Source organism: Cydia strobilella, chromosome Z (assembly GCF_947568885.1).
Source record: "Cydia strobilella chromosome Z, ilCydStro3.1, whole genome shotgun sequence".
NCBI classification, from domain to species: Eukaryota; Metazoa; Arthropoda; class Insecta; order Lepidoptera; family Tortricidae; genus Cydia; species Cydia strobilella.
In genome coordinates, this window is record NC_086068.1 from 404778 (window position 1) to 432703 (window position 27926).

Here is a 27926-nt window from a genome sequence, read left to right on the forward strand (position 1 = left end):
TAGGATTAGACCGGTTTCCTCACGATGTTTTCCTTCACCGAAAAGCGGCTGATGGTCAATATCAAAAGTTCCGAAAAACTCATTGGTACTAGCCGGGGTTAGAACCCGCGACCTCCGGATTGAAAGTCGCACGCTCTTACCGCTAGGCCACCAGCGCTTCTACAACTTCTACAATGTTGGTGGTATATAAAACTTCTAGAATTAGACCAAGCTAAGTTGGCAGCGATGTTGACAGCTCAGACTGTGCATGTGTTTTTTAAATGTCATAATTTCATAGAAGTTTGACGTTTAAAATAACACTTACACAGTCTGGGATATCAAAATCGCTGCCAACTTAGCCTGGTCTAACTCTATTTGTCACATGCTTATTCAAATGTTAGGTAACTATAATTACTCATAATATAAAGCATGTATTTTGGCAAAAAAAAGCAAATTTTATAACTTGTTTTTTTTTTACTATAATACTACGAAAAATATGCAAATAAAAACCATCGCTTAATTACAGCTTTTTATTTCAGAAAAATTTAATCTACTTACAAGCATATATCATAATAAATATTAGTTACACCGATCTTAGACGGATGTCTACCTAAACAAAGGCTCCTATATTGTAGAATAAGGTGAAATGGAGAAACACTACACCTCAGTCCTATGATTTAGATGCAGTAAAGAAGTCTGGGTTTTATAAAGACTTTAGCAAATAGAAAAACTAAAAACCGTTTAATATGTTGCACAATATTTTAAATCTCTCAATTTATAGTTTCTTTAATATACCCAAACTTATGGTGGTCCCACACTAGCCGCTAAATTAATTACATCGTGTGGCAGGGACAAAATGATAGTAATGATAGTGTTTTATTATGCTGTCCCTGTCAATGTTTTATGTTATAGAACATTATGTAACAGCCAGTGTAGGTGCAGGAGCACTTTTAATCCGTCTATACAAAACATAGGCGGGATTTGGACGCAATAAGTAACTAATTGACATAGAGCAAAACAAAAAAAAAACAAAGATAAACATTTTAAGATTTTTAAGTTAGTTTAACATCTAAACAAGGCAATTAACATCAAGATAAGGACATTAGGTACATGATAAGTTTACACATAATTTGTTAATAGAGTTTGTTATTATTAAGTGTTACACCTATTTTATGTTTACAAGTTCGAAGTCTAATCTATCTAGTAGAAGCTGTCTTGTATTTTTTAATGGAATTTATAAAAAAATGAATTCACAATGTACATTTTTAAAACAGTTCCTACAAATTAGTCAACAAGCACCAAGACCTGTAAATGGAATATCAAATAAGCTCAAACATAAAATAGCATTCTTAGATAAGGGTTCATCCATTAATTACGTCACACAAAAGCGAAAAAAAATATTTTGATAATAGAAATATTACTAATTTTATAACCCAAAACTGATTAGGATATATAAATTAAATGAATAAAAACTTGTTCCAAAAACTTATTTAACTGTACAGCAAATAAAATAATTTAAAGTGACGTCACAATGTTTGTGACTCCCCGCTTCCCCTTGTCACAACATGTCACATATTCTTGACCTAAACGTGTGATGTAATTAATGGATGACCCCTAATAGGTTTCTAATCATAAAGTTATAATAATATATCCAACTATAACTAAAGATTTTAGATAATAGAATACAGTTTAATATCTCTAAAATGGTGCACTCTAGTGCACCTCATTTATGAGCTGGTCACAAATTCTTGTTAACTCCTCATTATCTCTTATTTTTTGAGACAGTGACTCCTCTAGAGACGAAATTTTGATCTCATGCTTCTTGATGGTAGCATTTAATTTTGTTAGCTCCACACTATGGTTTTTCTTCACAGTTTCCAATGTTTCATTGGCTTTAGACAAGCTCTCTTCAGTAATTTGTTTAAAGTTTGTATAAAGTTCTTCATATTTTTTCAAACCAGCTTCATACTCTGTAATTTTCTGCTCAAATATTTTCTCCGCATCTTTATGTTCCATAATAATACTTTTGCATTTTTCATACTTGGACAGCAAGTCGTTGAATGAGCTTTCCATGCTTGCCAAGTGACTTAAAGCTTGGTCTCGTTCAGTGCTTAGTTTTTGTTGCATTTCCCGAGTCAGTAGTTGCTCCCGCTGATGCTCACCGATCAGAGAAGATATAGTTTTCTCATATTCTTCCATTACTACACCCATTTGTTTGTTATTCAGGTTTTTGTCATGAAGCTGCTGAAGTAGCTGGTTTTCTCTCTCTATCAAATTATGTTTTTCATCCTTAAGCTTCTTAACTTTTAACTCTAACTCCTCAATAGTACTTGTGTATCTACTCTCAATGTTGTGTAACGCAGACTTGAGATCTCCATTTTCCTGTCTGAGTAATAAAGCTTCATGTTCCTGCTTCTGGAGTATAAGTCGAAGAGAATGTGTGAACTGTCTGCCTACCTGGTGGTTGTTTGAACGGTGATGAGGACTGCGCGGAGCAGCCACAGGCGGTGTACTCCCTATGAAATTTATGAGCCTGTCTGTAGCTACGTGACTAGACGATAGGCTTCGAACCAACTGCGGCATTGGTTTAGTTTCAGTTTTGGCCAAATCGTTTTTGACGGGTGGAACCATTTGAGTAGGCTTTTCCCATGCACATGAGATAGATCCCGCAGACATTGAATGCTTAGGCGTAGCGACACTGTTGTCAGCGAAAATGGATGCAGCACTTCCTGTTTCGTAGCCTATGTCAGCCTCCGTGGAGTCCGGGAGGGATTCAGTAGGAGTGGATGGGGGTTTTTGACGAGCGTAAAGCGGATCGAATTTTATGAACAAGCTTTCCTTGCCGCGGTCTACGTGACTGTTGCTGTGAGTGGACTCGGCACACTTCACTAGATAGTCCATACTTGTCGGATCTATGTAAAAAGTATCCTCGTAATGATGAAGTTCCTGCATGGTTATATCACAAACACTGTCGCCCGTGAGCAGGTCACTCGTCACATCAGCCGACTCCTGGGCCTGCTTGCCTCGCGGTGACATCGCCATCAGATCTCCGACCGAAGACACCGGCGTAATGAAACTGTCCTCTGATGCGACCGTACTGCCCCTCGCAGATAACATGTCCTCTTTAGCGCAGCTGCCGATGTCCATATTCGTACCACGGCCGAGGAGACTTTGAAACTTCTGATATGTATTGCTCACTCCTGTTTTTATTGTAGGTCGGAGACGGATCGACAATTACTATATTAGAGAACATCCGGCCTTCAGCCCCACGCGAGCTTTAGTGCCACTGAAGGAAAAGCTTCGTCAATCTACTTAAGTCTCGCTATTTTCGTCACTCGCACTCAAAGACTCAAAGGAGTAAAAACAGAAGTTACAACCGATTTTATTTTGTCAATTTTGTGTAGGTTAGGTAACGGATATTTTTAAAATACCATATGACATTCGTATTGTTTGTTTTTTCATCTTGCCAGATCAAAAAATGGTTTGGGTTGCCAACCTATTTGCACACTGTTTCAGCTACATTTTAAAACATCGAATTTTATATAGATTAAATCAAATCAAGAAGGATTTATGAAATTTGCAAAAAAATTAACGGAATTTAGGTGTTCTGCCTTTGCTTGACCCACGATGAGATGAACACCTTCGATATTATCGTGCTTTAGGCTGTTTAAGTCGGTATTCGTGCCTAATTAGGCGGCTGTCACTAATGTCCATGAAGTTATACCCTAAACAGGAGCGAACTGTCACTTTTTTTGCCATACTAAATTGAACCTTATCACCGAGCCAGAAAGGTGTTCGTACCAGACTAGAGAAAACGGTCCACATGAGATAGCAAAAGTGGGTCGCGGTGTCCCACTCGCACATGTTGCCAATGTTAAAAAAATACCATTTTGGTAGTATTTATATCAATAACTACTAAAATTAAATACCTTCTCATATTATTTAAGTGCTATATTCAGAGTGCGGTTCTGATATCTTTTACGTAATTTGTAAATAGTTATAATGTCAATATTATTAACTGATTTAACCAAGCATGTGCACAACAAAAAATACATTAATTTTAATATGGTAGTCATTGTAGTAACTTTGAATATAAATTGGTATCCCCAATTTGATAAAGAAATTTTCAAAATACATGAATGGCGGCGCTCAAGATTTATTTGCGAAATAAAGTATAAAATGGGTAAAAGATGTTGTGTGAAAGGTTGCAGAAGTGAAAGTTTTGTTGATTGTGGTATATCTTTTCACAGGTAAGCCTCAACTATTAAAGTTTACGATAAAAATACAAGAAAACATTGTCAAACTCATTAGGGTGACTATGATGTCGGCACGATGTGAATCGGGCTTACAGTTCTTATTACCTACGTACTTACTTAATGTAAAAATAAGTTTACCTAAATAAGTATATCTTTATTTCGGCATGTTTAATTATTTGGTTGATAGATAGATAGATAAATGATTTATTTGTGCACGTAATGAGAGCTATATAATTGCCAAAATTGAAATCCAAAATCCTTAAATATTACACACATTTATACATAATATTCTATATAGGTTGAACACACATTTCCGTCAGTACACAAAGGCGGCAAATTAAAAAAAAATGGTGCAATTAACTACGATGACGCTTAAAGAATAGCTGAAGTGTGCAAAAGAGAAGCCATTACGTATATGAACATACCATGAGTGCGACAGAGGCAGACTACAAATGAAAAAAACGTGACCATTTTTAGGGTTCCGTACCCAAAGGGTAAAAACGGGACCCTATCACTAAGACTCCGCTGTCCGTCTGTCAGTCTGTCTGTCATCAGTAACAGCTTTTATAACGACTAAATTAAGTAAGGTTTTGTGAAGCGTTTTACAGAGGAGAAAAAAACTATATCCATTCTCTCTGACTTCCTATGCATGAATGAAAAAAGATCTTGGCCAAACTATACATTCCAACTTATCCTAATATCCCACATACATATGACTTATGGTCACCCTAATTAGAAAGAGATGCAACCGCCCACTTTGACTTCTCATGTGGACACACTTTTTGGCCCGTGTACTCCATCCGGTTTATTAAAATCTAAATCCGTGCTAATGTCAGGCGCCATTTTGATTGTCTTTCAATTTTCATAACATAACCTCTAAGCGCTCACCGACCAAAGCGCGAATGTTTACTATTTTAATAAAAAGTTTAGTATTATAAATTACCTGAACACCCAGTACCATTCCAATACACCTTAATATGTCTGCCGAAGAACGTAATGCCGATAATTCTATCATAAATTTCCTCAAAACAAACGTTCCCAAATCGGACCAAGCCAACATCGAAGCAGAGTTGAAAAAGGATTTTCTTTTAGCTAAAAAGAAGAGTAAAAAGCCCCAAAAGAAAGTTAAAACTAAGAAGATTCGTACTTTAACGAGACGTGAGAAAAAATGTTTAGGTTTCTACGATATACCAAGACGCAGTGTTAAATACGAAGATGTGCTTCCTATGCACAATATGTGGAGTGATTATGTGAGTCAAATGCTAGAACTGGGCAAGCCATTGCCGGACTGTACAAGTAAAAGTTGGGAGCAGTTTACACAAACCCTGTACCGGTCAGATTTCCATGGCAGCTTACTTCACGTCGTCCGCTCGAAATGCCCGAGCTACGTCGGCAAGAGCGGCATATGTATTATGGACACGAGGAACACGTTTAAAATAGTGTCGAAAGATAATGTGGTGACTACAGTGCCTAAATTTTGTTCAGTGTTTGAAATGCACATAAGGAATGTGGCAGTGACTTTGTTTGGGAAGCATTTGTGTGTGCGGCCAGCAGAAAGGTCATCTAAGAAAGTAAAGACTCAATTACATCCTGATCTAATATAGGCTCTTAATGTTATGGTGCTCAGTGTTATAAATGCTATAGACTTAAGCAACAATAAGTATTTTGATGTTTCGAAAAGGTTATGTTAACAAAGAACATTGTGAAAATAAGTATGCAAGTCCCATTTTTTTATAAAAGGATAAGCTGTTAACCATGTTTTTCTAATTTATAAAAAAATGATTGTTAGACCAAGATACGTCTGCAACAATTTTGATAGCACACGCAGTGCAAGTGTGTTCAAACGTCTATGAAATTATGACGTATAAATAACACTTGCACTGCATATGCTATCAAAATCGTTGCAGACTTATCTTGGTCCAACTCTAGTGAAGAAACTTGCTGCCGCAAAAGTATAACTGCACATGTAACTATTTTTGTATGGTGTCAAATCAACCCATGCCGTAGTGAACATGTTTAATATAAGGAATAAAATTGCAAGTACAATGAAAAAAAAAAAAAACTATTATATTTGTTTTATTACATGCATTGGGCTCCTAAAAGCAAACCAACTTACAAACAGTATATCACTTATATTAGCTTATAAATTAATGTTATGTCCCATTTATGTGTACAGTCAAGTGTAAAAATATGGGTGCATACAACTTACTAAAAAATATTTCCCATAGTTTTTAATTCCCTGACATAAGAGCTATGGGACATATTTTTGAGTATGATGAGTGCACCCATATTTTTACACTTGACTGTACATAATTTATGTAAAAAAAAAATTTTTATGATACAGGAGGCAAACGAGCAGACGAATCGCCTAATGGTAAGCGATTACTGTCGCCCATAGACACCTGCAACACCAGAGGGGCTGTGAGTACGTTGCCAGTGCTGCACGGTATGATGGGGTATATATGTAACTACATTAGATTAACCTTCTCGATGCCATGTCAAACACTAACTCGAACGCCACCCCACCGAAGTGTCAAAACTGAATTTGAACTTTATGCGAATGCACGTAGGTCTATGTGTCTGTGACAGATTAATCAGTCTTTGGCGTTAGACCTACGCTGCCGATATATCCGTCATTGGCGTCCAAAGGTTAATAAGAAGTTACAGTAACAATACAAATGTCATGTTACAATTTTTTATACCTACATAATATATGTTGTGTTCCTATACTTAGGTATGTAATTTCTACATGATCAGTGAACATAATAAACTGACCAGTTGGCCACCATATATAGACAAGGCCAGCTGCATGGGCTATTTCGAGGTACAATGCTGGTTATTTTGTTTCCCAACTGACCATGTAAACTTTACTGGCCTTTTAAAATTCCTAATTATTAATACTAACATTATTTGGCTCTTAGGGTACTGTTTTCTGAAATTCTTATATATGACAAATTAGCAATAATTAACTTAAAACTCGAAAAAGCATTACAATACAATACAAAACTTAATCCTGTGCCTTTGTAAATTTCTTAGGCCCAGGTTTCTGTCCTGGATGTTTCTTCCAATGCGGCTTTGGCCCCGGGCCTCTCGTCTCTGGGTCCTGCGAAGCCTCCCGGCCCCTGGAAACAGAGGACTCCCTACTACTCGGAGCCTGACCAACATTCTCTTTATTATCTTTATTCAACCTCTTGATAACAAAGCGAAAGGAAAATATCTTGTCCTTTATGAAATGGGTTAGCATGTCAAGAGGCATGATAGCACAGTTGGCCTGTCGGAACACTTCATCGGCTTTCATGCTGTCGTTGAAGCAGTGCTCGGTGAAGACAACTTTGCGTTGCTGATCGCGTTGGCTGATGACGTGTATTTCGTAGAGGTGTTGTTTGGCGACTTTCTTTTGTCCGATATGCTGGATCGCCCAGTAGGCCATGCGCTGGATAGTGTCCACCTTTAATAAAGAAAATGTATGTCAAAAGATAGTCACTAATAAGGCGAAATAAGGGCATGTTATACTGGGTCCTGCTTGTCTGGCATTTGAATCAGCTTCGATCTTGCTCTTACGGCACAGTCAGATTTTTTACTTATACAAGGGGTTTCCTTAAGTTATTTTGTCATGGAGCAAAAGGACTATACTTTAAAGACATACAGACAAGTATTCTTGTTAATTATGTATTGCGCATTTCCTAAGTCCGTCACGTTTAAAGTGGTTAGATATAATTCGTATATAACGACAGATATTATGTAGGTACAATTTTGTATATTTTGTTGTCTGACCATAGTACCCCCCCCTCCCAGGGCAACCCCATCTCCCCAGACTATTGTCAAACAACAAAACAACCGTTTATATGACCGATTGCCAATCTCAGTAGAATTCAGCCAACCTTGAGGGTGATGATGAAGAGAAAGTTTTGCTGCGCGGCGAGAAACACGTGCCGCGCGCACTCCTTCAAGTCTAGCTGGTCCACCTGCAGCCTCCAACCCGCCTCGCGGTCCACTTCGGCCACGCAGTGGGCCGGGTGCTTCTCTTTGAAATGCTCCATCATCCTCCTTAGATCACCTGTTTATGATATAATTTGGCTTAACTTATGTTGGTATGTGAAATAAGTCTAAATTTAAAATACCGATTCGCCTTCGAGTCGCCTTTACATAAAACCGTTACTAGATAGGTCGATCCGTTTGGGAAATATTTGGTAAAATTCGCTTCTTTAGTACCTAATACCGTCTCCGTTTCATCAGAAGTTATAGATATCAGTTAATTTTCATACACATAAAAAGTAAAATGCAAAGCACGAATGAACGAACAGGGGGGGAGGCCTTTACCCAGCAGTTGGTGTTTTACAATTGGCTCACAATAATAATAAGCCCGCAGGGCAGCTTGTGGCGAGCTGCTGTTGGGGAGTAACGACCCCACGGACCCGAGTGCTCCAGAGAGTTGATCAGGGTCTCCATCTCCAGCGTGTCTTCGTCGGTCGGACCCCTAGGGGACCTGCAGGACTCTCGGCTCTGGATTGCCTTAATTGGCCGTCCAGAGAGGAGTCGTTAGAGCTATATGCTCCATGGAAGTGAAAGATGCATAAGACGCGAGTTGGCACAGTGGCTGTTAAAGCGGCGCACACCTCTCGACACCCCTGAGCCGCTCACACCGTGTTGCTCCTATCCGTCTTTACGACGGCAGTTTCAGGGGCCCATCTAGTCAGCGGCGAGTCACCGCCTGCCTGCCTGCCTAACGTGTAATAGTACATTACTACAGAGGCCGGGAAGGAAGGGGTTGCCGTGCCGGCCGAATAGAATAGTTATGAGGCCGACAACCCGTTTTCACGCCGATGTATGTATAGTGCTTTTCTCAAACGATTAATATAGGGTCCTGGATTTTCCCCAGGCTACCATCCCCCCACACAGTCCAACCGCTCTAATGGCCCTAGTGCTATAGAGCCCAAGTCAGGTTAAAAAAAAACGAACCAAAAAGCAAATATTGCTTATAGTTTTTTATTAATGGCTGAATGCCATGATGCTGTGCCACAATTATATGTGAAATAGAGATTTAAAAAAAGCCACTTCCCGGCCTAGGCCTGCAACTTTGTATGAAATTTCATTACAGACCTCTCGTCTAGCCGCGCCTGAAACGTGATACTTCCCAGCCTAATATAAAGAACGTAATATCAATATTACATAGCATGTTTGAGAAAAACATTATTATTACAGGTGTTCACCTCTTTACAATAGCCCAATCTTTTGACTAGCCAAACTTCAACACCATAACCGGCCCTCTTCTCCTGCACTTTATTTACAATACGCCAGCTGGGACCAATTTACGGGTATCTATTTGAATACCCGTAAACAGGTTCTAGCTGGTGTCTTTTTTTTCTAAAAGTTTGTCTAAAAGGGCTAAAATTTGTCTGCGCTATTGGCTTCGGCCCCACGCATGCCTCCCAAAGGTCCGGGATCCCATGGTGCCGAGATATGGCAAGGACAAAAAATATGTGCCAACTACAAGCCCCACAACAATGATGAGTGACATACATATTTAGTAGCCTCTACTTTGCTCTAATTAAACTTAAATAATGTATATTATGCAGTGCAGCGTATGATACCATTCCAGGAGCACCTGCCAAAGACCGCGTGCGGGCACTCTCGCGGACGGTACAGGCACTCCTTGAGATGGTCGGCCATCGCCGCGCATTGGGGCATGGCGACTTGGCCTGCAATAAAAAATACATACAATCAAACTAGTGGCTCTGTGAGCTGTAAACTTCGCGACTCCTAATCTAATTTCTACCTCCATTTTTGCCCAAGATAAAGTGAAGTCAATAAAACATTAAGATTGTTTTTGCACAAATAAACTTGGTGGCAGAATATTAAAATGTACGGGCTTTAAAACGACTAGCTAGATTGCTCTGAAACTTTGTACTTACAATAGGTTAGATATATCTATGTCTGTAATTAGTTTATGTAGCTTCAGATACCATAGTTAAAAAAATACAGCAAATTAAAGTTTTTCATACAAAACTTGTTTTTGCTGTTTCGTTTGGTTTATAAACTAGAGTGGAGCTATATAAACAAATTACAGACCTAGATAAACCTCATGTCATTGTATGTGCAAAGTTTCATTACAATCCAACACATAGTTTTAAAATGAGAGCGGAACTACATTTGTGTGGGAAGGTGCTATTCGGCGGAGAAAAATATTTCCTGTGTATTTTCGACAGAACCACTATTATTGTTATTGGTTACCTTGTTAATGAGTTCCTCAAGGCAGCGGTTCCTCATCTGGGTCATGGGTTGTCGGCAGATGGGGCATGATGGAGAGGAGAGAGCTAGTGTGCAGGAGTTACACAGACTGTGCCCCGACTGGCACAGGAAAACCGGTATGGTCATGGTCTCCAAGCATATTGGGCATTCTGGGATCTCCACTGCTACTGATCTGGAGAAAATAAATTGCCAATGAAAGGGCTTAAAAGGTCTCTTGAGAATAAAATGGAGTTGTGGAAAAAAGAGTGGACTGGAAAAAAATGCTTTTAGTTCTAACAAAATATCATATAACAAAGAATTTGAGCTAAAGTGATTCATCAATAAGAGCTCTTTGGTTGGAACTAATATGTAAATAATGGCTAAAAATAAATATACAATTAACTAAACTGGAATTTAATGATCACTTACTTTTTTCCTTTGGAAGCCATTTAAGAATCTGTAATATGTACAAAGCGTAATTAGTGTCTTATCTTAACAAAGAAATTAGTATATGAAATAATAAATAATGTATCACAAATAGAACTGCCTCTCGTCCAGGATTTGTCCCCGGTTGGACCCCGTCAAGCATCCAGCACATTCAAGCACAATCACTTATTGTGTCAGGGGAAAACATGTTAAATACTAGACCGTAACTAACCAATAATTAAATGCTTAGCATGAGAAAGTAGAAGCTGCCATTTAGGTAGTCAAAAACAAAGTACATACCTACCAAAACATCCTAATCAAACTATTTACAATCACTAATCAGTCCACAAGCGGCTTACACGAATACTATGACGAGTAAGACGTAATCGAAATGATTTTTAGAAGTAAATCATAACGCCTTAACTTTATTAGTTAGCATTTCCAACTAACTTGTAACTTCTAAACATACCTAGCTGACTTGTGCACACCAGATTGCTTTTATAAACCACTCTTATTTCACAAAGGAATGTTATGAACAATCAACAAACTTTACAGTGCTGAATCGCTGGATCAAGTGACCAAAGCAAGTGACTTATAATCGTTTCGTTATCGCTTAGCTCACCGCTATTGATTATGTAGGTACTTATAGTTAGTTGCACTAGGTACTTGCTGGGTACTTGTTTCACATGTAATGCTAGGTCTATGTTGTTTCATTTTCAACTGACGTATAAAATTACAGTTACAACTTTAGGAATGCAGTAAAAGTGACCTTTATCTCACTGCATTTAAAGGTGATTGTTATAGATTCAAGAGACGTAAGAAAAACTGATGAGGGTATTCCCAGAAAATGTTAGGTTGGTAGCATTGTGTGGAAACCATAGACAAACTAGAGTATCAAGTCAAACTATTTAAGGCACACGTTTTGACGGCATTATAGTTGGCTGTAGAAATGATTGTATACTCTGGCACAGCCACTTTGTCAGTAGAAAAAGGCGGCAAATTTTAAAAAAATTTAGAGTTGATCACCCATACAAAATTGTGAATTTCGCGCCTTTTTTACTGTGGTTATTTAAAGGTACCCGTGATTCGTCGTGGTTTTGGTTTGCCTAGTGTGGTTGTGTCACTTTCAGATGTCATATAAAGGACAGAACTAGGTGTGATATAAAGGAAAGAGTTGACACGAAAAAAGCGACGAACACGAACGTAACTTTTTTATATAGATCCGTATTATCCGGATCTAATATCCGAAATATCCGGATCTGAAAAGTTGACGGATATTGCAAACCTTAGGCTTCCCACAACTGTGACCTTGGTAGGTTTCGACCAATCAAATAGTTTTCAGCCCCTACCATGGTCACGGTAGCCTAAAGTAACCTTGGACCGTCGGACGCTTGGTTGCCTGCCGTGTAGTAGGCGCTTAACTTCGTACAAAAATGCTTTTCTAAGGCACTCGTTTTATAGGAAAATAATAACAAGAGCGTGCACAATCTTTTAAAGATTAACTTAGCATTACATAACAATAAATGTTTCATTAAATGTAAACAATAATCATCTTACGTATTTGATAGGTAAAAAATCAAATACAGGGAGACCCCTATCTAGTTTGATATTTTGATCAAATCTTGGGGCACGGCAGTGCCCCCGCCAGGCAGCAAGAACAACAAAAAAACGCGGGGCAATACCTACCTTTTCTCTAGGGTACTTCCCGATGAGGATTTACATACATAGATCAGAAAACTTAAGAAATCTGTAACTTTCACCCTCAACTTTCTGTTGATGTGGAGGAGAAAATTAACCAAAAACATTTCATGCAAAATTAGCGGCATAGACTCACTAGCTTTTACCGTAAAAAAGTTATCAGATCTCAGCAAAAGCCAAGCCAATAAGCCTTGACCTTACTAACCCTACACCTTGGATATGGATATTAGGTACTTATTCTGTGCTGCCAGTTAATTCATGCACTACATAATAGTCAGCACCATAAATATCTACACAAATTAGTCAAATCACACAATGGAACAAAGGTCAAAAATCTTTTATTATGTTGATTGATGAGGTTGACCTTACATATTAGGTGCATTAAAGTAAGGCACAACCTGTCAGCAATCTCATGCGATAAACTGTCAAGTGAGAATTATTATCACTTTCTTTCTTTTTCATCGCACTTGCTCGAAAAAGATCTTATTTCATGCAGCTGTACTAACTGGTAAAGGCCTATGTTCCCGCGGGAGTTATGGATATATTTCAATCGTGGCTGAATGCCTAACCTGTCAAGAAATGACAATATGGCGGACGAATGTTTGAAATGTCAACGTATTTAAGAATGATTTTCCTTAAAGTTTAGTTTTTGACGTGATAACGTCTTATAAATCGTTAAACACCGGTAGCATGCACGAAAAAGTGTCACGTTGTGGACAGATCTCCATGGTAACGTTACGTATTATTATATTTCTTATGAAGTTATGACGTTAGTCGGCGGTACCTTCTTAATAACTAACTTAAAAACAACCTTATTGTCCGTCACATAATGCGTCAGCATTTTCAACGGCATGACCGCACATCTCCCCTCCCTAATAACATCCAGAGGCTCCACCACATCATTGACGCAGTGTTCCACCATCACAGAGCGCCGCCTAACGTCCTGCTTACTAGTTAGATGAATCTCATATGTGTATAGACGCGCGTTTTTCTTACTGCCAATATGCTGCACAACCCAGGAGGCAGTGGGCAGATTATTTCCACTCAGTCATGTCTATTTTCATGGTGATGATGAAGTGCATATTGCCAGTGGCAGCTAGGTAGACCTTGACCAGGTCTTGGTTGAGGGGGAGCTCGAGTTCCGTGTCGACGCCGGAGACAATCTCGCAGCTGGATGAGTGGCTTTGTTTGAAGTGGTCCATCATGCTTTTGAGTTTACCTGGACATGAACATTTTAAATTTTAATAACATATACAATGAGATCAGCGCTGGAAGTCGCCAGCAACATGCCGAGATGGGGCCATTTCGTGACACATTATTTTCACTATGTTCTTTTCATGTCTATGGTCTGTGTGTTTACGAATAAAAACTATTCTATTCAATGTGAATACCTTGATTGACCGTATTTAATGATAATTATCAGTTTGCAAATAATTTATACAACGTGTTCTTGGCGTTCGTAAATACTCAATTAATAAAATCACAAAACACAAGGTGTTTTAATTTCTAGTTAATGAAATACAGATAATATAGTTTAATAAATATAAAAAACCGGCCAAGTGTGAGTCGGACTCGCGCAACGAGGGTTCCGTACTTTTTAGTATTTGTTGTTATAGCGGCAACAGAAATACATCATCTGTGAAAATTTCAACTGTCTAGCTATCACGGTTCATGAGATACAGCCTGGTGACAGACAGACGGACAGATGGACAGACGGACAGCGGAGTCTTAGTAATAGGGTACCGTTTTTACCCTTTGGGTACGGAACCCTAAAAATGATGTGTTACTGTGGGAATCCTTAAACAATTTTCAAAAAAAACTTTTTTTTTAGGAATCCAGAAGTAACTTGCGCGCGACTGTCTTAAGTGTAGATGTTCGCCACACTGGCGTTCTCGTCCAGACTGCATGTATTAGTGAGACTGATCTACTTTAAAACCTGGGTCTCTACACATAATGCACTTACCTATCCAGAAACAGTTGCTGAAAGCGGCGCCAAGCGGGCAGAGCATGTCCCTGAAGATACATTCATTGGCGTGCTCATTAAGCTCGCGTGCTTTAGCTTGGCTGAATGTGAACCCGCAGCCCGCATCTTTGTGAGGACAGAGCAGTTTGGACGACGGTGCCGCTGGCGTTGGCACTGGGGCTGGTGTATTCACCTGTGCGATTCAGTCTGTGACTATTGGTTGGTATCGGTACGAAGAAATGTCAATTTTCTTTAATTTTTTGCGGAATCTAACGTCGTAACGTCGCTTGCCTTAAGGCTCATACTGACACAAAAAAAACAAAAAAGTATCTTTTAAATTACATAATTTTGAATCAAGCAGAAACGTCTGCGAACAATGCTATTAAGCTTAGAAATAAATTTAAAGTGGAAACTTGAGTGGTGGAGTGGTCGTGGGTTCAAGTCCGACCCAAGACAGTGAATTTTTCCACTTTTAAAATATTGTTTGTTCCCGAAAATTGTTCAGGACGATTAATTGGTTGTGATTTATTTTTGAACAAAACTGTTTCTTACGTCATTTTGGCCTGTCAAAATTGTGGGCGATCGATATCGAATGCTTCACGCGGTTAGAACAATACGAGGATCCGCACGCAGCGCGCAACTCCGGTGTGTATGAGTGAGACAGCTCTAAGGATGAATTTAGCGACCGCCTTACCAATGTGCGAGGTGCAAAATTGCATAAACTTTATGAATGAATTCATAATATGGGCATACAATTTTTCGGCTGGTGTACTTGCGGGAACAGAAAGGGACATAATTAACAAAACCTGAGAACCCTTCATGCAAACGCCTAACCTTTGAAATGATATCTTCCAAAGCCCAGTTCCTCATATCCGTCATGGGCGAGCGGCAAATAGGGCATTTCGTGTGGCCGCGACTTGTGCAGCGGCTGCAGAGGCTGTGCCCGCGTTGGCACTGCAGGATAGGTGGTGTCATCGTCTCCAGGCATACTGGGCACTCCATCGCCCGCTCCGACATCCTGGAACCGACCATCTAACTCAAGCTAGATTTAAGTATTTTCGATGTCCCGTCTGTCATTTTGTTGAGGAGAGAAATATTAATTTGGAACAGAAGCTACCCTATCGCGAAAAAAGGAAAACTGAAATTTCTTGATCTTCCCCTATCGCTCAAACATTCAAAAGCGATAGAGGCAGATAACGAAATTTCGGTTTTCGTTTTTCGCGATTTCGGCTCTCAGGTCTCATAAACCGTTTTATTTTTAAAACCGTTTTCGTTAATTCACCCGGGAAGGCTGGGAATGAAAAGGTTTTCGGTTCCGCCTGCCATTTAATGCCAAATTCGTTCGACAAACTGAACAACAACAAACTGAAGACTTAAAGACTTGTCATGTTAATTTGTGGAACTAAATTAACATGACATTGTCATACATTTAGGTACCCTGCTTTACGATGACGTTAAAACGTGCCGATGCCGTGTGAGTGCGTTAAAGTATAATAGCATAACAATAATAATCGAGCATTGTCTGTGTAATTATTTAAAAACCTTCGAATATTTTACTAATCATTTTTAATTAACAGAGCAGATAAGATCCCTTAATGGCAAAGATAATAGATGAGTCCTTCATTATCAAAACCGGTTTGAATAGCCTAGTTTCGGCCTACTGATAACAAACAATGATGAACGGTGAACCCTACTATACTTACCGCAATACCAACTGGCGACTGAGGCATAATGCCATCTCTTTCACTCTTGGTTGGTCTTAACAGGGGCACAGAATAAGTAATAGTATGACAGGGGTTAAAAGATATAGCATTCTAAGTAAGTTTACACAAATTGATCAAAGCATGCATGGGTTTGTGGTTTGTACTCGGTATTCATGAGTGAATAATTGAATATCACGTATTGTGATGCGTAGATACGTTGACCAGTAGCCTCAAATGAGTTATAAGATACGCTCTTATCGACATTAGTATGTATATCTACCTAAACGTGACTGCCTGGGCATACCGAGAAGCGATAACAGTCATTGCTTATGTTTACTCTTATCAAGCTTACGCTTAAACGACGGGCAGTTGTCGCACCTGGGTCTTGTTTACCCTGAAGGAATTGAAAGACTGACAAATTTGTAGGTAATTCATGTTATGTCATATTAAAATCATTCTTCCGGAATTCATACAAAATAGTGATGAATATGCCGATTATGTCGTTAAACGTAACGAAATCAGCATTACTTTTGGACACACTGTATTTGTATACCTTATTTCATTTCGTTTATTGAGGAAGAACAGGCGAAAAAATACCGTAATACCAAAGTAACATACACCCAAGGTTCGAAGTTCTATAATGGGCACTTTGGCAGCACTGTAGTTTAAACAATATTCAAATACAAAGCATAACACCCGATGACTCATAACTCATTGCTATATTTGGTACAAATAGAAAGCTTACACTGTTATGTAATCCTTACGCAAGTTACGCAGCGTCTTACAATCATTGGCATTTTCTATGAAAAGGGACCTTATTGTCGATGGCGCTTACGCCGCACAGCGTCGCGCAGCATTATATTTATATCGGAGCATCGTTTATAATGGCGTAAGCGCTATCGACAATAAGGTCCCTTTTTATAGAAAATACCACATGAATGTTATCATAAGGTGCGCGCGCGAGCTCCAAAGAATCAAAATGAACCCGATTCTCACTGTACCAGAATCATCAGAGTTCAGAGGGCCTACCGCGAACATCGAAGTTCGCAAAATGTATTGCTTGTTATTGAGAACGCCGCTGGTCGCGACTCATGTCGTCAGTCACCCCAAACTTTAGCATGTATCTTCTTCCTCGCGTTATCCCGGCATTTTGCCACGGCTTATGGAGGCCTGGGGTCCGCTTGACAACTAATCCCATGAATTGACGTAGGCACTAGTTTTTACGAAAGCGACTGCCATCTGATCTTCCAACCCAGAGGGGAAACTAGGTCTTATTGGGATTAGTCCGGTTTCCTCACGATGTTTTTCCTTCACCAAGAAGCAACTGGTAAATAACTAAATATCAAATGATATTTCGTACATAAGTTCCGAAAAACTCATTGGTACGAGCCGGGGTTTGGACCCGCGACCTCCGGATTGACAGTCGTACGCTCTATCCGCCGCTAGGCCATCAGCGCTTTGGTTTTGGCCTTTGGCGACTTTATGCGATAACTGAAAAATGGCTAAACTGATCATGTTCGCTATAGATTTCATTTAATGTCTTTTTAGAGCTCTATTTATACGATTTTTTTCATATTTTTTGGACCCATGGTTCAAAAGTTAGAGCGGGGAGGGACACATTTTTTTTTCGGAGCGATTATTGTCGAAAATTTTCACTTTTCCAAAAAAATGTTTGTTAAGGACCCCTAATAGTTTTGAAAGACCTACCTAACGATACCCCACACTGTAGGGTTAAAGTGAAAAAACCCCCACCCCCACCCCCACTTTACGTGTAGATGAGGTACCCTAAAAAAACTTGTTTTAGTTTTTATTGTACGACTTTGTTGGATTTATTGATTTATATATCCATGAACTGAAATAAATGTCATATACGAAGGAAAAAATGACCAAAGCCTCCAGTGTCCAGAGCTGGAATCGAACCAGCGTACCCCGTTTACCGGACAGGTGCCTGAACCGCTCGGCTAAAAATATTTTCATAGAAAATAATTTAATTTGTTCTTAGAGTTATATATCCATGTTTAAGCAAATATTTCATTCATGCCAAATTGCAGCTTTCTAGCACTAACGATCACGGAGCAAAGCTTCGGATAGACAGAAAGACGGACGGACGGACGGACATGGCGAAACTATAAGTATATTCCTAGTTGACTACGGAACCCTAAAAATAAGTTTTTTTTTAATTTGGCGTCTAGGTGGTCCCTCGCGCTAATTACCTATCCCTGTTCTTCATATTACGTTATGTGCTCGGATAATCTGGTGGAAAATGTGGAAATGTTTCTACCCGTCTCTCCTATACGTACGGAGCAGTATAAAAGTTATAGAGAGTAGACTAGACGGACTTGCCTGATAGACGGTCTTCTCCGAATTGACCTTAAGCCCGCTCCAGAATACGAGGCACGAAGCCGCGAACGCGGATTTTGCTGATTAGCGAACAAGACTCCACACTCGCGTTCGCGGCTTCGCGCCGCGGTTCGTGCATGTGTGTGGACAACAAATACATTAAAAAAAATTTTTTTTCCTTCTTTTGGCCTCAGAAATGCGTGGTTAAAATGTGGTGGTACCTATATGTATGTACTATACAGTGTGGAAAGAATGAATGGGCCCTGGAGGGAAAGTACCTCAAATTCATACCATCTCATTTTCGCAAAAAAAAGTGACTAGAGTTAGACCAAGAAAAGTCTGCAACGATTTTGATAGCATACGCAGTGCAAGTGTTATTTATTTTATAAGTCATAGTTTCATAGAAGTTTGACGTTTTAAATAACGCACTGCTGCTATCAAAATCGTTTCAGACTAGTCTTGGTCTAACTCTAGACATGTTCTTTCCGTGTACGCTTTGGCGCCCGGGGCTATTGGGTCTCTGCCGCCCCCTATGACCCAGGAAGTAAACACAAACGATTTAAAAATTCCTACGCGTGTTTACCGCTAATAGTAGACATTTTTACCGCTAATATTTAAATGAAATATTTTAAATGTGTATTACATCACATAACATCGGTTCAGTTTTAGATAAAAAATACACTGAGAATACCCGTCTGTCTAAGAACCGGCTCCAAAATATGCCTGCCCCATACCTGCGCATGCGGGCCATGCGGCAAAAGTGTGGATCAGCTGGGTCGGCCCGGCCTCTCATCTCATGTATCAAAAGCGCCGGCCGACTTTACCGCCACCGCCGCCACGGCGCTAGTTGCTATTTTTGGCCGTAAACTCTTACTTTCTAGAGTATATATCTTCTTAACGGTTCAACAAAAAATTATGAAAAAAATATATATGAATCTACATTTTATGTACAACAAAAAAAAAAAAAAAAACGTTTATTCAAAGATCTTACTTACAACTAAATACCTATTTTCTTCTGCCAAACCACACAGTGGTTTGTTGGCAGACGAGGCTCCTTTGCGTTTGTGCTGTTGATATGCAACTTAACTTTATCTTAAACCTAAACTTACCTACTTAACCCTTTACTGCACGCGCAGCCTTATATGGTTGTTATGTTTTTAGCTATTAAAGTTTACTTTTAACCAAATACTTATTTTATTTTTGACATGAAGTAACGTTTGACTTTTTCCCTGTGACTTATAGTTTCTCCATAAAAGGAACATTACGACAGGCCGTTTTGCGACTAACTTTGCTTATATCTCCTAAACGGTTTATACGATTAAAGTTATTTTGAAACTAGAATTAATGATTTACCAGGCACTACAAATGCAACGTTTCATAATGTTAAAAAATCATATTTTTTTAAAGAAATCGAATATTATTTATATAGCGGGTGTAGGTATAATAACAACCGGCACTGAAGTTAAAACAGTTTATTGAACTTAAAGAACACGGTTTACGATACACAACAGTCCACTATACTTAAAAATTACTAAAACTATTACAATTCAATGTTATGATACTCGTGATCGGTCGTAGGGTCGGATACGCGCACACGTCTATACACAAAGGTACCGGCTACCAAAGAGTATTGTAATATATAGGAGAAAGAGTGGCAACTCTATGGTTCAAGGTGCATGTCTCAGAATAATGACTAAAGCATAGAAGTCGGGCAAAAATGCTTCGCAAATATGTATACCCGTACTTTACTTCCTTACGAATTAGATAATGTGCCGAAAAGAGATGCATATATGCTTGTTATTTCTCATTTACGTACGGTGTCATAAGTTTGATAATTTGCTAGGGATGTAACTGTGTCGACTTTTTATATCGATAAATTATGCATAAGTTTATGTGCCGTGTAAAAGAATAATCACGAAATTGGCAAATTGATATTGGTCTGGCTAATGAAAGTTGAACCTGAAAAAACGCGGCAATTTCAAGAAATCTGTAGCAGGCGGCTCGTTGAAATGAAATGAAAGGAAATGCGTGGAATACAAGGATTGCATAACTTTTATACTTTTTATAATTTTCATATTCTAAAAATCATTAAAAAGTATAAAAATTATGCAATCCTTGGAATCAAAGAGCCGCCTGATATGAGGATTAATGCATGTACCTAATATAGCTTTTATCTCATTTGCAGTCTACCACTCAGAACCATCTAACTATACCTCTCGTTTTTTTATCATTAGAAAGAAGGCGAGCGATCTTAACGTGTCGTTTTATCGAAAAACACTTTGAAAATAAGTCACAACAAATATAATATACGATCATTTACATACTTTTGCTTTCATAAGTAAAATATTGCTATATTTATAAAAAAACTTGTCAATAAAAAGACACGTGGAAATGGTTTACCGTTTTTTCTAATGCTTTAGCATACTACTCTTACTAGTCTTTTAAGACTAAGTATAGTTTCTAGTCATGTAGTACCAAATAGGAAATGAAAAAAAAAACGTTCGTGTAATATATATTTTTTATTTAATAATAGGGAATATTACGCAAAACTCGGCGTAGGTGGCGCCACTATCACAATCTAAGGGTCTATCGCGAAACAAGAAAATCGAACTTTCGTTTTATATCTCTGTCACTCTTGCGTATTCGAGCGATAAAGAGGCAGCTAGATAACGAAATTTCGGATTCGAGTTTTCCGGTAGGTCCCCTGAAAACTTGTCAAAAACCTGTTAAAGGTACAGTATGAATAAGTTACTTCACGGTGCACTAAAAAAGCTAGTGCTGCACTCTGGTGGCAGAACATTGGAGTAATATCCCCTATTCCTCGTCCTTTGGAAATCTGAAATAAAAAGTTGAGTTTTGTGACCAATAATATAAATAAAAGGAACATTCATCAATGATCATTAATGTCTTTTTTATTAGGGTTCCGTACCCAAAGGGTAAAAACGGGACCCTATTACTAATACTTCGCTGTCCATCTGTCTGTCACCAGGCTGTATCTCATGAACCGTGATAGCTAGACAGTTGAAATTTTCACAGATGATGTATTTCTGTTGCCGCTATAACAATAAATACTAAAAAGTACGGTCCCCTTGGTGCGCGCGTCCGACCCGCACTTGATCGGTTTTTAGTATTAAACTATAGTTTGGCAAACACAATCTGTCAGTAAGTAAGAACAAAGAAAACTATAGGTACAGTCGAAGGCAAAAATATCGATCCAGACAAATGGCTTAAAAATATGTGAACACGATTTTATTCTCTGAGCGTACACATATTTTTGAGACTTTGGGAATGTATGTTACTGTACTGACTGACTGTACTCATCAATTAAAATGAGACAGTCCTGGGCCAAACTATAAGAAAGCTGTAAATGTCGATAGGTTATTGATCTGAGGTCGATACATCACTATGCCAAAAATATAACCTTTCATACTTAGCAGAAAAGTTCGAAAATATATGCAAAAATCTATATAGACTTGAATGCAAGTAATAATTACATAAACAACATATCGATTTCTATGTTTAGGGTCAGGTCCTATAAATAAATTTCTTCAAAATTGAACAAAACTCACCGATTAAAGGTTATCGGTTCGTGCGTATTTTCTTTTCTTCCTGTATGCGATTTACAGCCCTCGATCACACAAGACATTATCACAAAGGGAACTTCAAACCATTACAAATAAAAACTCAGCACGTTTTCCAACAATCTTTCAGGAATAACAAGAATATAATTAAAATAAACCAAGATGACCGCTGAAACGTCCCGAAATATTTCAACTAAAATAATACGACTATGTCAAGTTGTTACAGTTGACACCTACCTGTGAAATAACGAACATATATTTTATTTGGCTGGATTATATTATAGAACCACATAGGACCATTTGACATTTCCCTCAGTTCATCTTATGACAATACTGAAAAAAACGAAAGAACTTGCGGATTGTTGTCTCACTCACTCATAGACAAAAAAGTAATAACGTGTTGTGAATACGATATCTTTTACCAAGCTTTTATTTTTGCCTGGCTTCTTCTTTAGTCATTATTCTGAGGTTTGATATTAATTATCATTAAACAAATGGTTTGAGAATCTAATAAAAAATACCAAATTTAGCTTTATTTAATGATTTTATGTCATATACCTTAAAGTTCCATAAGAAACGTTTGTTTTTTTAATAATGATGTTAAATATTATTCTGAACGCACAAGTTGAGTCCATGCAATTTCAAAACGCATCATTGACATTTCATACGTCAGAAATGTCAACAAAATTTTTACTTAAAAACTTCTCACGTAAAAATACAGAATTTCCAGTTTTTTTTGTTATAATATCGTAAAAAAAATTAGTGATTTCAGTGATCTAACGCCTGTGGATGTTGCACTTTCCTCGCTATAGTGAGGTGAAAAGTTTTGTGTTACACACGGGTGCAAATGTATTTTACTTCTCGTGTGTTGAAACACTTGCTACGCTCAGGATTCTATTTTAGAACCACTCGCTTCGCTCGTGGTTCAACTATAGAATCCTTTCGCTTGCTCGTGTTTCAATTCCACACTCGCGGGTAAAATACAACTTTGCACCCTTGTATAACAAATAACTATATTAAGGGCCCTCCACACTCGTGCGCGAATCGCGGCGCGAAGCTGCGAACGTGAGTATGGAGTCTAGTTCGCTAATCAGCGAAATCGACTCCACACTCGCGTTCGCGGCTTCGCGCCGCGTAGTCTGGAGCTGGAGCATACTACTCTTTGGTCTTGACTCTGGCGATCGCGTCAACGGTAGATCGGCAGCGACGGAAGCCGTACTGGTTATTGCTCAGATTTGGACCCACAGTTTCGAGGTGCTTGACAAGGCGGAGTGAGATGACCCGCTCGAAGAGCTTGCTCACCTCGTCAAGCAAAACGATCGGTCGATATGCGGAAGGTGAGTCAACCGGACGTCCTATTTTTTGTATAAGTACCAGTTTCCCTATCTTCCATGCTCGTGGCAACCGGCCCTGCTCTAAACATGCACTAAACAGTGCTCTGACTCGCGGTATTATACTTGGACCTAGACCATCTCTTATATAAAACTTATTTTTAAATAATATAATAAACTCACTGTTCACATAACAAATGTAAACTTTAATTAGTAAACTCTTACAATCTCTGCAGTCTCAATCAATCTATCAATCTCTTCAGCCCATTTTGTTATCCCTGATTGTCGAAGAAGCCGTGGGGGTACTCAATGTAGGGCCCGTCCTCCGCGGACCAGTTCTGAGGGCGCACGCGCGCGGCCTGCACGCGCTCTTGGTACTCCCTCTCCACGTCCCGCGTCCTCTTCATCACCTCCTCCGTATCGGTCGGGAAGTCGTCCCGCAGCTTGGGCTGGCAACTGCCCGTGTTCACCAGTTGGAGATCTGAAAATATAATCATTTTAACGATTAAAGTTTGTACCTAGAAAAAAATGTCGTTTAGGTATATTCATAGTCCGTATAGTTATAGTCCCTAAACGCAAACAGGTCGCCAATCGAAATGTGGAATTGTCTATTAGGGTGCCTATGGATGGTGAGGGTAGAGCTTGCAACCACAGACCCGACTCTCACTCTGTAGTGGCAAGAAGACGAGCTCGATCTGACCAAAGATAGATATAACTCCGTAATAGATGGATACAGTCTAAGGAAAAAACGTGCCTCGAAAATCAAGAAAATTTGATTCTCGTTCAGAGGGCGCTACTAGTTTTGGCCTACAGTCGTATAGATGGCGTTGACGGTTTCGTTTGTTATTTAACAATTTTAACGCATATAAGTGACAGAACATGGGTCAAAATCATAAAAATAATTAATGCAAATAAAAAAATCATTTATCCATATTTAAATACATTTTATCGTATTTTTATAAATATTTATTTTTAGTTTTAAAGTGTGTCGACAGATGGCAGTGAATTTACTGGGGTTACAAAATTTACTATGACAGTACCGCTCTAGTATAAGTTACTCTATGATCTGACTTACCAGTTGACGTATCAACAAGATTATTCCGTCCGTACTAGACGGCAGATCGGCTCGTCCCATTGCCTCTGCGAGCAGGGATTGTCAGGTGGGTCTGTGTTGCCACAGGTTAGTGACCAAACATTCTTGGCCTCGGTGCAATGTGCTGCCTCTATGGCCCCGAGAGAAGGGGTTAAAATGCTCGACATTAAGTTTTGAGCACTATGCACCGAGGACAAGAAGGCTGGCAGCGGAACACGAACCGTCTGCCTATTGTATTTTTTTCGAATCAAGCTCTTTTGATGCTACCAACTACGTAATAGCAATGAGGATATAATTAGATAGAGCGGTACTGTCATAGTAAATTTTGTAACCGCTGTAAATTCACTGCCATCTATCGACATACTTTAAAACTAAAAATGAAGATTTATAAAAATACGTTAAAATGTATTTAAATATGGATAAATGATTTTTTTATTTGCATTAATTATTTTTATATGATTTTGACCCATGTTCTTTCACTGATATGCGTTAAAATTATAAATAACAAACGAAACCGTCAACGCCCTCTATACGAGTGTAGGCCAAAACTAGTGGCGCCATCTGATCGAGAATCAAATTTTCGTGATTTTCGAGGCACGTTTTTTCCTTAGACTGTATCCATCTATTACGGAGTTATATCTATCTTTGGTAATAGGAATGAAAATATTTATTTATATCTTAATGAATAACTGTTTGTCTTTTTGTATTGTAAGAGATTATAAATCATTATCTCTTCACATATTTATTTATTTATTTGAGAAATAAATTAACCCCAACAAAAACAAAAAAGAAATAAATACAAAAAGAAATTCCCTCGCTGGGATCCGAACCCAGAACTATTACCTGAATGAGGGCTAACGCGTATGAATTCGCCGCTAGGGGCGCTAGTGTAGATGGTGGTCTTTTCCATAGTTCGAAATGTCAAATGTCACTTGTCACTTTAATGACTGACAGCTGTTTAACTGTCTTTCTTTACAGAGGCGCCGGGACTTCCGGTTCGAACGCCATCTTGATAGTAGCCTCGTGATTAATTACTTTGTTTTTTGCTCATTAATATTGTTTAAAGTGTAATATCGATAGCTTTATTATACAGTAATCTAATGTAGTAGTGTGCAGTGAATGGAGAATTAATCTCAAAGCGTGTTTAACCACCATTTTGGAGTCAACGGCCGGTAGTCCACGTGCTTCTCGTAAAATCCAGCTATCGGTTTTACGAGACAACTACAACAACCACCGAACAACGTCGTGCTCTAAGAGCATTTGGTATTTCTACCTCTAACCGTGTCTGGCTAGAGCCCTAGAGACCCATAATTTTATTGTTTACCGTACACTGGCTATGGCCGATGGCCGATATGTTTTAATCAAGAAATATTAATTCGATCCCACGTGGATTCCACTTTGACGTTGGCGAAATCATCGACAGTACCGATGGAGCCATACTACCTGAAAAATTTAATTGAATACAGAGGCGCCAATTGGTGAGCAAAAAAACGATAGCCCTCATTGGATTACTGCTAATACCCGCTAGGCTAAACGGGTTGTGAACTTGTGAGCGCCACTAGTATAGGTATAAACGAACTTTTGAAAGGGACAAGTTTTGTATGGGGAGATGGAGTTATCCTTCTCCTAGTGAGTATTATATTCTTTGTTGTAGGCTGAGGTCATATTTTCACTTTCCCTATATTTTGTGTTTTATTGGAAAACCAAGACATACTCTCTTTTCCTAACTCTGTACTGTACCCTTATTTTAGGAATGTTTTGATTACTTAAATTTAATTGATTGTATTTTTATCAACCGAAACACACGCTGCTCTCTTGTGCACGTCTCTGGGTACTAAATATAGACTTACTGTGTGGTAAATCTGAAAAAAAAAAACGAAAAATTATGTTCATTACGCCGTAGGGCATCTGGGCTGTTTTTCTCACAGGCATAGGCAACGTCCGACATCCGATCCGATATCTGAGGCACTTCCGATAATTTCAGAGATGTCGAACCCCTGTCAGCTGTCTGAGTCTGACCGACATTATCGGATGTCGGATGTAGAATCCTGATCCTAAACCATTAGTTATTCTGTGTCTAAACTACACTGTGAAATACTGTGATACCTACTGCTAAAGCGAAAGTTTTATTTTAAGCTAGGAATTTGAAACTTCGTAAAAATGTATTTTTATAAAATGCAGGAAAGCAAATTTCACCGTTTTCGAAAGGGGGTGTAAAGGGGTTGAAAGTTGAAAGTTTGTATGGGGTTCAAGTTTTATTTTAAGCAAGAAGTTTGATACTTCGTAAAAAGGTATGTCTACTTGTTAAGCGAATCAAATCTAAGCGTGTTACTGAAAAGTACCCGCCTTAGTTTGAAGGCTATTAAGGCTGTTCCCATACCCAAATGAAATCTAAAATCGAGCCTCTCCTTACGCCACCCGTCCCACCCCTCGGTACAATGACGATACAACAGCGCCACGTAACAAGTGGCGACTTAAGGCTGTTCCCATACCCAAATGAAATCTAAAATCGAGCCTCTCCTTACGCCACCCGTCCCACCCCTCGGTACAATGACGATACAACAGCGCCACGTAAGGAGTGGCGACTTAAGGCTGTTCCCATACCCAAATGAAATCTAAAATCGAGCCTCTCCTTACGCCACCCGTCCCGCCCCTCGGTACAATGACGATACAACAGCGCCACGTAAGGAGTGGCGACTTAAGGCTGTTCCCATACCCAAATGAAATCTAAAATCAAGCCTCTCCTTACGCCACCCGTCCCGCCCCTCGGTACAATGACGATACAACAGCGCCACGTAAGAAGTGGCGACTTAAGTAGGGACGGAGATAGAGCTTGCAGCCCGTAAGTCAATATCTTGTTGCGATAGAATTTGTCGATATTTATTTATTTTAAAAATATTGCCTCAAATTATCGAAATTCGGAAGATATGAAATTACTATTTTAGTTATGATTGATATTTCTCCTTTTTGTATTTCATAGTGTCACAAAGTAAAAAAACGAGTAAAGTAAGAGTAAAAATTCGAGTTGGAGGTTACTTTGGGAATAAATTGTATCGAGCGAAGTCTTATGAATCGTGTATCGACCGCTATGATATGAAAGATAATATAATCAAGAATTACATATATTTTTCCCACGTCTAAAAATTTCAACGTTTCTTCGAAAAATAGGAAAAATCTTGGGGTATTTTTGCACATCTGACTCAGGGAACGGCCTTAAGTATCTAGAGGCCTTTACCTGCAGAGGGGTTCTTGCAGAATAACTCACAGGAAAAAGAAACAAATAATAATAACGCTAACCATAATAATTCTAATATTCTAATAATACTTT

The 27926-nt window shown here is 38.8% G+C and overlaps 3 protein-coding genes and 1 pseudogene across 3 annotated transcripts; 1 reads left to right on the top strand and 3 right to left on the bottom strand.

Moving 5' to 3' along the window:
• Positions 1-513: 513 nt before the first annotated feature.
• On the bottom strand, positions 514-3531 carry LOC134754126 (transforming acidic coiled-coil-containing protein 3-like). The gene has a single exon (XM_063690205.1). The coding sequence runs from the start codon at positions 3124-3126 to the stop codon at positions 1693-1695; it is 1434 nt and encodes a 477-aa protein (XP_063546275.1). The 5' UTR covers positions 3127-3531; the 3' UTR covers positions 514-1692.
• A 1564-nt stretch (positions 3532-5095) lies between these two features.
• On the top strand, positions 5096-6269 carry LOC134755263 (ribonuclease P protein subunit p29-like). Its single transcript, XM_063691777.1, has one exon. It carries the CDS (start codon positions 5213-5215, stop codon positions 5837-5839), a length of 627 nt encoding a protein of 208 aa, XP_063547847.1. The 5' UTR covers positions 5096-5212; the 3' UTR covers positions 5840-6269.
• A 9-nt stretch (positions 6270-6278) lies between these two features.
• LOC134755262 (E3 ubiquitin-protein ligase SIAH1-like) lies at positions 6279-11483 on the bottom strand (annotated as a pseudogene).
• Positions 11484-13448: 1965 nt separating this feature from the next.
• Positions 13449-15565, bottom strand: LOC134755264 (E3 ubiquitin-protein ligase SIAH1B-like). Its single transcript, XM_063691778.1, has 3 exons — positions 15385-15565; positions 14551-14743; positions 13449-13806 (listed from the first exon to the last, which is right to left on the bottom strand). The coding sequence occupies exons 1-3, from the start codon at positions 15550-15552 to the stop codon at positions 13622-13624; spliced, it is 546 nt and encodes a 181-aa protein (XP_063547848.1). The 5' UTR covers positions 15553-15565; the 3' UTR covers positions 13449-13621.
• Between the last annotated feature and the right edge of the window lie 12361 nt (positions 15566-27926).